At 35.1% G+C, this 10,698-nt stretch overlaps 1 protein-coding gene across 1 annotated transcript in view; it reads left to right on the plus strand.

Moving 5' to 3' along the window:
- The window catches only part of LOC136026694 (methylenetetrahydrofolate reductase (NADPH)-like), a 64,131-nt gene extending 54,631 nt beyond the window's left edge, over positions 1–9,500 (plus strand). The window contains exon 10 of the mRNA XM_065703443.1: positions 8,917–9,500. Coding sequence (XP_065559515.1) covers positions 8,917–9,261 — 345 coding nt within the window. The 3' untranslated portion in view covers positions 9,262–9,500. The remainder of the gene's footprint in view (positions 1–8,916) is intronic.
- Positions 9,501–10,698: the final 1,198 nt, after the last annotated feature.

The following is a 10,698-nucleotide window of genomic DNA, read 5'->3' on the forward strand; positions in this document are numbered from 1 at the left end:
CATAAACTGTGAGTCACCTTTCTTGAAATCGTACTCACACTGTTCGTATCTGTCTTATGTAAGCAAAATAGATTCTACGGATAGTTTTTTCTACTGGTTCAGTTGCTTATGTCTGTCTATGTGACTTTTAACTGTATTTGCGCATTAAAAGATAATTTCGTCGGTTAGCCAAAGCTTATTATCGTCCCTTTTTGTTCCTAAAACTGAAATCACGATGTTGCTGATGATGTTAGAGGTGTCGGTGACCATTTTTTTTTTTTTATCAATATCCTGTATAGATACAGTTAAAGGGGTTTTCGGAAGAAGATCCGATATTTGGGCAGACAGTTTCGACTTTCGAGATATAAGCCTGGCGGCTTGTTCTTTGAGGAGATGGATGTTGAAACGGGTGTGTATCTTGTTCAGATTTGCAGGTATATCTTCGGTGCGGATACGACCAGGAAATAGTCGCTGTCAAAATCACGACCTGCAAGGGCAAGAGTATCTAACACGAAATATTTCCACCGCCTTCTGACAAGGGTGTAATCAATAAGATTACGGTTTTTTTCCATCCGACGAGGTCCATGTCAACTTTCGACATTCTCTGTGTTGGAAGAGAGTGATAAGTAATGGCCATATTTTTATCTCTGCATAACTCAGTAAGGCGTTTTCCCCTGTTGTTTAGTCGTCCATGGTCTATTATACCGATGACATGCTTGTTTTTAGCAACACCGATTCCAATTATAACATTGAAGTCGCCAATGTTAAGGACAAGGTCTATTTTCGGAAAAGCGTCAACTAAACTTTGCAGTTGAATCCAGAAATTTAGTAGACCTGGATGATCGTAATATTGATCGGTGATTCTTTTATTCGTATTATAATTGATCGTTCTGACAGGTTTTTTTTACGGATTCCAAATATGCAAAATTTTTTGAAGTTTAATGCTACCTATCAAAAGCTACCAGCCTTAGAAAAATTTCCCTGTTCTCTGAAAAAAGAGAGGAAACACACCCAAAAAGCCAAGTGATCACAATGAAAGTCATATTATTAGATCCAACGTATCAGAGAAGATTTTTGAAATCTTCAAAAATGTGGAATTTCGCTTTTTTTTTGTGCCAGTAGAAAGGTTAAGGATGCGTGTGTTTTTTTGGTCCCAAGGGTGATTGTTTCGAACCAATGATTTTAAAAGATCAGGAGAAGGCTCATTTGAGTGGAAATTGAAATTTCTAGTCCCCTTTTAGGTCACCAAAACGATTGGAGAGTAAACAGCCTGTCATGCCTCTTTTTCCCAAAGACATACAGCCAAAATTTTGAGATAGCCATTTAATTCAGCACAGTAGGAATATCCAAAAATTATGCCAATGTTTCCCGGGGAAAGGGCTCTAAGTTACATAATTTGCCTTTTGTTTCACACATAGTATTTATTATTGAGGAATATACGGACTTTTTTGGGGGAGGAATTTTCTACCGGGATGGTGTTGGGCTCTACAGGGAGAATTTTCTGTGATGAGGAAAGTTTCCAAGGAAATTTTTACACGGGGGTTGCAGGAAATGGAATTTCCTGGCATGATTTGTAAAATGGTCAGAAATTGAATTAGAAAACTAGTTCATTCAACTGAAATAAAGGGTCAACATTAAAAATTAAAACGGACAGAAAATGAGCCGTGTAATCTGGGGTTGTCCTCGTCAACCCTCGTCCATTACGCTAAATCTTTACGTCACAATTATTTTAGAAAGACTGCTCAAACACAAGTGACGGTGTATTTGAATCAAAAGTATTTTTGAATAACCTTAAAGACTTTAGCGTAAAGAGCGAGGGTTGAGATAGGGGCAGCCCCCTTATATATGGACCATCTCCTGTTCGTTTCAAGTTTTAATGTTGTTGAAAAAATGCTATTGGTTGAAAAAACTTGTCTTTTTTTATTTAATGAGGATGAATAAATCGATTTTTCTTTTTATGTGTTCTTTCCTAAGAAAGGGACAAATTTAGGGGGGGGGGAGACTGGGAGATGATAAACAGAACATATAAAGAAAGGCAAGTTCTAGCTAAAAATATGCCTTCCCAAATTGAAAAAAATCTTAGCTTGCCCCTTCTCCTTTCTAAAGAAAGATTGAAATGAGGCCTTGGTTTTAATGGTATACCCAAAGAATGTGGGCTAACTTATAAGAGTGAGAACTGGCACTAGTGTTGACAAAAAACTATCAAAGTCATCTAATGTTTGGTGACGTTTGACATTTTTTCTGTATAATAATAAGAATAATTATTTTAAATCGTGTAATCGGTAAAATTAGGGCAGCAATAAGTGTCTGATCTCAGTTCCTGACAGAAAAGTCATTGCTAAGCTTGAAAAAAGGCCAAATGTCGCCAGGCGCTAGATCGCGTTGACAGTTTTTGTTGACGCTAGCTGTAATTTCCACTTATAAGCTGTATTATAGGTTATAAAGACCCATAGTCTTTGGGCATACCGTGCAATAGTGTAATAACTCAGAGATAGGCTTATAAGTACAGTTCTAACGTGCCTTCACCTAGACATTAAATTTTAGTCATCATTAATTTGGGCCAATGAAGGCTGTTTATAAAAGTGGGTATAAATTATTTTTGGTAGATAATGATTATGTCTAGATAATGATTTCTGATTAACGACGCGTGTGAACGGGCCTTAAGGAACTTCTTGTAAATATTCTTTATCCGAAAAGTATCATATATGGAATCAAATCCAGAAAGAATAAAGTGAATTCTTAGGAAGATATTTTTCTTCTGGAAAGAATAGTGTAGTCCATCTTTAAAGATGTCGTGACTGGGGGACTTCAGAATAAGCCCTTTTCTTCCATGTTGCATAATGTGCATATCGGAGACTTGAGAATTCAACCTTTGCAGCTTCTATATCTTACATGGTTTGACCTTAGATGAAGCATAAGTCTACCATTTTTTTCCTGTCGGTATAACCCTATTAAGATTCTTCCTTTCCAGAATTCAAAAATCGCTAAAGCTTGGTCGAAAGAGTCACCATCAATATTCACTCTGTTACTAAGACCCATTATTTGAGAATTCGTTGTGTAACAACCTAGATAATTATATTGTATGAAATTGTTCCCAATGTCGATGACGGTTATTAACGAAAATTCAGAAGGGGTTCAAAGTGTACTTTTCCGAACCTTGGTGGGGGCAAATCTTTTGTTTTGTTTTTCGAACAAAATACCAAGAAAAACATTTTCCAATGAAATATCCCGGAGTTGATGTTTTCCAAAGTATAGGTGGGGCACATGCCCTCCCCCTACTCCAGTTGAAGTTACTGTCAATGTAACTCGTTGCTATGCCCTACCTATTACGCTTGAGATTGTTCCACATAACCACTACAAGAATTGCATAATTATTATAAGGGCTTGGCCAATTGCTCATTCGCATGAAGACAAATGGCTAAATTCATTATACTTGAACTGTAGTTCTGACGTTCGAAATGCTTAAAATGCAATTTGAACGAAGATGGTGATGTTATATGGAAAGTAAATAAGATGTTTTCTAAGCTCCATACAGGTTGTTGTTATGTTAAAATCGTCATTATTTACGAATCGACTTTTTCTTTGGCTCATAAATCATCATTTAACACGCATATTTAGACCATAAATTTTAAAATGGGATAATGAATAAAATATCGAATGCCAATGTGATTGCTCAATGATGTAAATTCAGGTTTAGATTCCCTTTTGTTCATGTTATAATGCAAAGAGAATAGAAAATTTATAAGCTTTGTATGATCAGCGATTTACTATGGAAAAATAGGGTTTAAATGCCATTAACGCCACTGACAGTCTAGCGTCTAGTAGCTTCATTAAAAAGTAGAAAACTTAAAAAAAAAATAGATTAAAATGTTGAATTAAGTCTGAATTAGATAAAAAAAATGAATTGAAAAACTATGATTAAAAGATCTTGGCTGGTTCAATGGGCTATTCCATTTTAACAGGGCAGGCCTATAGGGGCAGAAATCTTCTTTCTTTAGCCTCCTTTTCCTTTTACTGAAAAGACGAAAATACAACGATTTGCAGTAGCCTTTTTTTGTCACTAATGCCATTTTTCGCCCCTCGTAAGTTTTTCGTATTCTGTTACTATGTATAATAGTTGTGCGGCTTGGTTGCCCAAAATCAAAAGATGTGAATGTGAATTTTTCTAGTAATGCCAATGGTAAAATGTGTATATCCAGAAACGGATATGTCTCCGGGCAAGGAACTCACCAAAATCATTTTTTTTTTTTTTTTACGACGATTGCCAGGAGGCGCATATATAGTACATGATTTTGAACTTGGGGAGGGGGTGGTTTAACAAAACAAAAAAAAATAGGCAAATTATATGCACAGCATAATTCGTCCATTTTAAGAACAATGTTAGAGAAGTATTATGTTCATTATTAAGTCTTGAACATATTGGGTTTTACGAAAGTTTATTACTTTTATTGTATATTTATGATTAGGCTCCACATATGGATTGCAGTAGGGAACTATCTCTTTAGCCCATGGGCAAGCTATGAACTATCTCTTTAGCCCATGGGCAAGCTATGTTTCTGATTCATTTTAATAGAGTGTCACAAATAACAACAAAAACACAAGAAAATATAAGAAAATTGTGTTAATCTCTGGATTTTGGGACACGGAAAAGCCTCTCTCCTATTTATGTGGTTATTTTCCTGTAACGTCTCACATAATTCCCAATTTTGTTTGGGCAATTTTGAAACCCCCTCCCAAACAAAAGAAGCGCTCCTCTGGAAGAAGAAAAATTAAAAAGTCGATCTCTTTTGATTTTGGAGAACCAAAGATAAACAGTGCTGTTCGTGAACTTAATATAAGTTCTCATGGGGGTTGAGTTAAGGCATAGACTAAAGAACTAGAGACTTAACACCAAGGGGCTGTGATGCAAGCTGTGAATGCAAGTTTCATTGGTTTACTCTTGAGATACGGGAACTACCACAAGATTGTGTAAGCATTTAAGAGAATGTATGGAAACCTCTAGCGTTGATGTATCAGATCTTTATATTTAATTAAATAAAAAAACTAGTTTTTCAAACTGAAATTAAGGAGCGATATTAAAACTCAAATCGAACAGAAATTACTCCGTATATGAAATGGGTTGTTCCCTCCGCAATCCCTTGCTCTTTACGCTAAAGTTTTTAATTGTTTTAAAAAGTAGAATTGTGGCAAAGAATCAAACTTTAGCGTAAAGAGCGAGGGATTGCGGAGGGGACAACCCATTTCATATACGGAGTAATTTCTGTTCGTTTTAAGTTTTAATATCGCTCCTTACTTTCAATTTAAAAAACTAGTTTTGTTTATTTAATTTCTGAACGTTTTTGAATTAATGCATTTTTGATTTTGGCTCTCTGCACATTAGTTATTAAAATGAAATTTGTATATTAATTTTTCTTTTGGCTAAACGGCTTTCTCTTAGTTTTGATCAGACGATTTTGAGAAATAAGTGGTGGGGAAGGAGGCCTAGTTGCCCTCCAATTTTTCGATTGCTTAAAAAGGCAACTAGAACTTTTAATTTTTAACGAACGTTTTTATTAGTAAAAAATATACGTAACTTAAGAATTAACTTACGTAACAAACTTTTATACTCTTATATTTTTTATTATGTATATGAGGGGGTTTGTCCCTTCGTTAATACCTCGCCTTTTACAGTAAATCTTAAGTTTTGTCTCAATTCTTTAAGAATGACCCCTGAATCAGAAAGGCAGTGGAATAAATAGTTGAAATTACTAAAAATACTTTAGGATAAAGAGCAAGGTATTTATTTCCTCCTAAATACCTCGCTCTGTATGCTAAAGTATTTTTAGAACCCCTCATATGCGTAATAATCTCTGTTCGTTTTAAGTTTTAATGCTACTCCTTACTTTCAGTCGAAAAACTTTTTCGTGTTTATTTCTTCATTGTTTTTTTTTTATAGTAATGCTAGACAATCCCGCGCCCTTTTCATTGAATTTCTCTTCCCCTATGAAATATTCCTCCAAGAGAAGATCCTCCTACATAGCCCCCTCCCCTCAACCCCACCCCAAACCAAAAAAATCCCCCTGAAAACGTCTGTACACTTCCCAGTAACCATTACTGTATGTAAACACTGGACAAAGTTTGTAACTTGCAGCCCCTCCCCCAGGGACTGTGGGGGAGTGAGTCATTCCAAAGACATAGTTAATATGGTTTTCGACTATGCGAAACAAAATGGCTGTCTCAAAATTTGGATCCGTTGACTTCGGGAAAAAAATGAGCGTGGGAGGGGGCCTAGGTGCCCTCCAATTTTTTTGGTCACTTAAAAAGGGCAATAGAACTTTTCATTTCCGTTAGAATGAGCCCTCTTGCGAGATTCTAGGACCACTTGGTCGATACGATGACCCCTGGAAAAAAAAAAACAAAAACAAGAAAAACAAATAAACACGCACCCGTGTTCTGTCTTCTGGCAAAAAATACGAAATTCCACATTTTTGTAGATAGGAGCTTGAAATTTTTTTCTATAGGGTTCTCTGATACGCTGAATGCGATAGTGTGATCTTCGTTATAATTCTATGACTTTTAGGGGGTGTTTCCCCCTATTTTCCAAAATAAGGCAAATTTTCCCAGGCTCGTAACTTTTGATGACAAAGATTAAATTTGATGAAACTTATATATTTAGAATCAGCCTAAAAATTCGATTCTTTCGATGTATCTTTTTGCATCAAAATCCGTTTTTTAGTTTCGTTTACTATTGAGCCGGGTTGCTCCTTACTACAGTTCGTTACCACGAACTGTTTGATCATTAAGTGACGAAGCATGGAAGAAAATTACAATGAGTTTTACGAGTTAATAGCGCGCTAATATGCATATTTTCAGCAGTTTTTTTAATTTTAAAAGAGCGTGTGAAAACAGCAAAATTCTCTAAAAGAACGCAAAAAATAATCGGAATTCAGTATATATTTTTTTAGCATTTGTTGTGTGTTATCTTAGCGTTTCTGTTTCTGTTTTTTAGCTTCTGTAACGGCTTTTCTAGCTTTGTATTCGAAGTAATATCAACCCAAGGAATCGATTGTCCTCTAAGTCCAGACAGATTTCTGTATTTTAATAAATTTTTCTGTTTAGTAAAGACGCACGAAAAGGCCTCAATCTTAATCCTACTTCAATTTTAAGTAAACTGGGATATGAATATGAGCGAATGTCAACTCAATGAGGTGTAGCGAGTGAAGTCTTCCCTCCCGAATCTTCAGTTTTAAATGTGCAGTACTATGTATTTTTCATTATGCATATAATATGTAAGCCTGTGCGTATGTGTATATTATGTATATTTGCATTGATGTGCAAAATGTATTTTTAAAAATCTAGGGGGGGATATGGTTTTCTTTTTTTTAAGTAAATACAAAAAGACACTTTTAAATGATAAAACCGAAAAAGAACTGTTGGTCCTGAAAAAAGGAAACCTACAGGGGACAAACATAGAGGAAAATAGGGAATCTCATAAAATTTCAAGATTTCAGGTACTACTCGCTTGGCAGTGAATAATACAATTACCTTGCCTAATAAAAAAAAGCTGCATCTTTGGAGTTAGCTTGATCAAAGTTGTATCTAGGATTTTATTTTTGGTGGGGGGGGATCACAAGGATTTTTTTTTGGGAGGTCACAAGAAAAACTTTAAAAAAACGCACCAGAAATTTGTTTATGTTCATTATCATTCCGTTTTTACGAGTCAAACTTTTTTCGGGGGGGGGGGGGTAAAAATCCCCACCCCTTTCCCCTGGATACGGCCTTGAGCTTGATGATGATGGTTGCTCCTCCCTCTTGGGGGCCTATGCAGCAATTTTTGAAAAACTTACACTGTGATTGGTATGCTGAAATGTTTAAGGAGGTTGACAAGTACCTAAAAAATTCGACTACCTTGCATTATCAAACATCAAATTATACTGCATCTTAGAACAAAACTGATGATGGTGGTAGATCCCTCCCTCTTACATGCCTATGGGGTGTCTTGTATTTCTAGGTTTACGCTGTCAATGGTACGTTGTATATTATCAAAAAACGCACCTATCAAAATTCTTTTGTTAACACACCTTTCATTAAAAATTTGCCATATGGTAGAACTTGGTGCCTGCGAAATTCATTAGCTTTCTTCTATGGCTAAAAATTATTGAAGAGAAATCCAGCTTAATTAAGAAAACATGCAAATATTTGCACTATGACTATATTTGTTTTGTCAGAATTCCAGAAAAAAATTCTCGAATATCTCAGTCAGTCTGTTTTGCTGATTTCTTACCAAAATGTGAGTTGTTATTGAACTGTATCCTGATTTATCAAGGACTAGGGGGAGAAATGGGTAGTGTCTGACAGGAATTTCTTGTAAAGCGCCTTAAAAACTAATTTTGTATTCCCGCGAATATGTAAGGGAGAGAAGGAATCCTGTCTATCAGCTGTGTTTTTTTGCCAGTAAAATAAATACCATTCGTGTAACGCCTTGAATTTTCTTTATGAACATGCACAATAAAGAAAGAAAATTTGCTTGAAATAATCGGAGTGATTTTAAAAATTTAGTGTTCCAGAAGAAAATAAATCTATGTTATTAGTACAAAAAAAAAAAAAAAAAAAAAAAAAAAAAAAAAAAAAAAAAAAAAAAAAAGGCTTTACCTGCTCTTTGATACTTGCTCTCTTTGTTATGATGTTGTGTCCTTACAGAAATTTTATTGGGATTCTTAAGGAAGATCTTCTTTTCCCCCACTCCATCTGAATGCATAAGGTCCCTTCACCATAAGATTTTACTAATACCGAGGTGTAGCCAGCATTATTTGAGCCAATCAGATTTTATTAGGATTTCCTGATTAGCTGAAAATTTCTGTTTGACTTAAATTAGCCCTAGCTAAATATCAGTATTAGTAAAACTTCATTGTAAATGGGAGATCAAATATATTATTAATTAATTAATTTACTTTATAGGACGAAGCTTTTGGATTATGGCATGAACAATGGGCAAAACTCTACCCGGAGAGTTCAAAATCCCGAGATGTAATCCAACATATAGTTAACAATTACTGCTTAGTCAACCTCGTTGACAATGACTATCCACAAGAATCATGTCTTTGGGATGTTTTGGAAGCCATGTTCCAGCGAAGAGCTGTAAGGGATAAAGAGTCATGTAGTGCAGAAGACAGGTCAAACGATATACCACTGAAGAAAACGGCAAGTAATAGTAGTGACCTTGAAGTGGATGCCAACCCCGGTTCTTATACTTTCGAAGAAATTGTATCTGCAGCTAATGACAAAGTGGCTGGAATTATTTGATATTAGGAAGTGAATAACCGTTTTCGGTAGTTCAAAAACTGGAATGCTCGTTGGGGGAAGACCTTTTACGAAAGCGGTTGTATATGTAGATGAAAGTCGAAAGCTGTTTAGTGAAATTAAACAAGTAGTTCATTTACAATAATGATTATGACTAAACTGAGTGCACTCCATGTGGCTTTGGTGCTTTTTTGTAAGAATAATTTTTTAAGAATAAAAAAAATTCCTTTAACGCTTAATAATTAATATTTTCCTTTAATAGCAAAATTCGCTGTGCCAGGCATTTTAGAAAGGGTACCTCCGAGGGCATTAGTCTTGTGATTTCTATTCTTTCTTAAGCCATGTCAATCACACAGCGTGGTAGTAACGTTAAACAAGTGGGGGAGGGGGAATTGCACTTTCAAAATCCAGTGGGGGCTAATTTTTCAAATACATTTTCAAAATCTAGATGTGTGGGTAAATGTGTCGAACATAGAAGAATAGGTTTTAATAACTGGGATTATAATCAAATATATTTTAATTTTTCCCAATAAATTGTTTTGGCCACAACAGAAAAAAAATCTATTTCCATTCGAGTTTTTTTTTGTCGGCTGTTTCTCAAATTTACCCCCCTCTTGTCATATTATAGATCTACTGCTTAATTACTAGCCGAAAATATACAATTCTTTGTGTTGAAAAATGTGTTGCAAAATGCAGAGAGAATAAGCCCTGGCGGTCATTCAAAATAAGCTTGAATGAAATCTTAGTCTAAAGAGTTTTTCAAGATTTAATATCGGTGAACAATTCATAAATATGAAACTGTCAATGTTTAGTACTATAAAAACGTGACACAAAATTTTTACGTATAAAGTAGATTAAAAATTAAACAGTTTGATAAAAAAAATGAAATCAGTTAATTGAATTACGCCAGGAGGGAAGATTTCAAAGCTGTATGAAATTCACGTTGGATTTTCTAGTTTCAAATGGCTTCAAACGAATCAATTGATATACATGTAGTCCACAGATTACTTTTGTTACCAGCACACTAGATAGGTCTCATATATGTGGATGGGGAAAGATCATAAAAAAGGAGAATGTGAATATATGAGATCAGCGTTGGTAAGGCTTTACAATAAACTGTACCAGTTTTCTTACTAAAATTGTACCTGTAAGAGATTGATTTGTACTACCGAATAACAGATTAAAAATTTTCGGTAACAAGAAAATTTGGATACACCAAATCTTGGACAGATATCGAAGCCAGAAAGGAGCAAGTAAAGCTAAAATATACCAGAAAATTTGATTTTACCACAAAACAGGACCTCTAAATTGTACCAAAAACGTCACAATTGTACTGCGATGGCAACGCTGTGTGAAATATCTAGGTGCGGGGAATGTGGCTCTTATGGCAAATGGAATGGCTGATTACACTTCGAGCCTGATTACACATTCGAGCCTCCA

Source organism: Artemia franciscana, chromosome 4 (assembly GCF_032884065.1).
Source record: "Artemia franciscana chromosome 4, ASM3288406v1, whole genome shotgun sequence".
NCBI lineage: Eukaryota > Metazoa > Arthropoda > Branchiopoda > Anostraca > Artemiidae > Artemia > Artemia franciscana.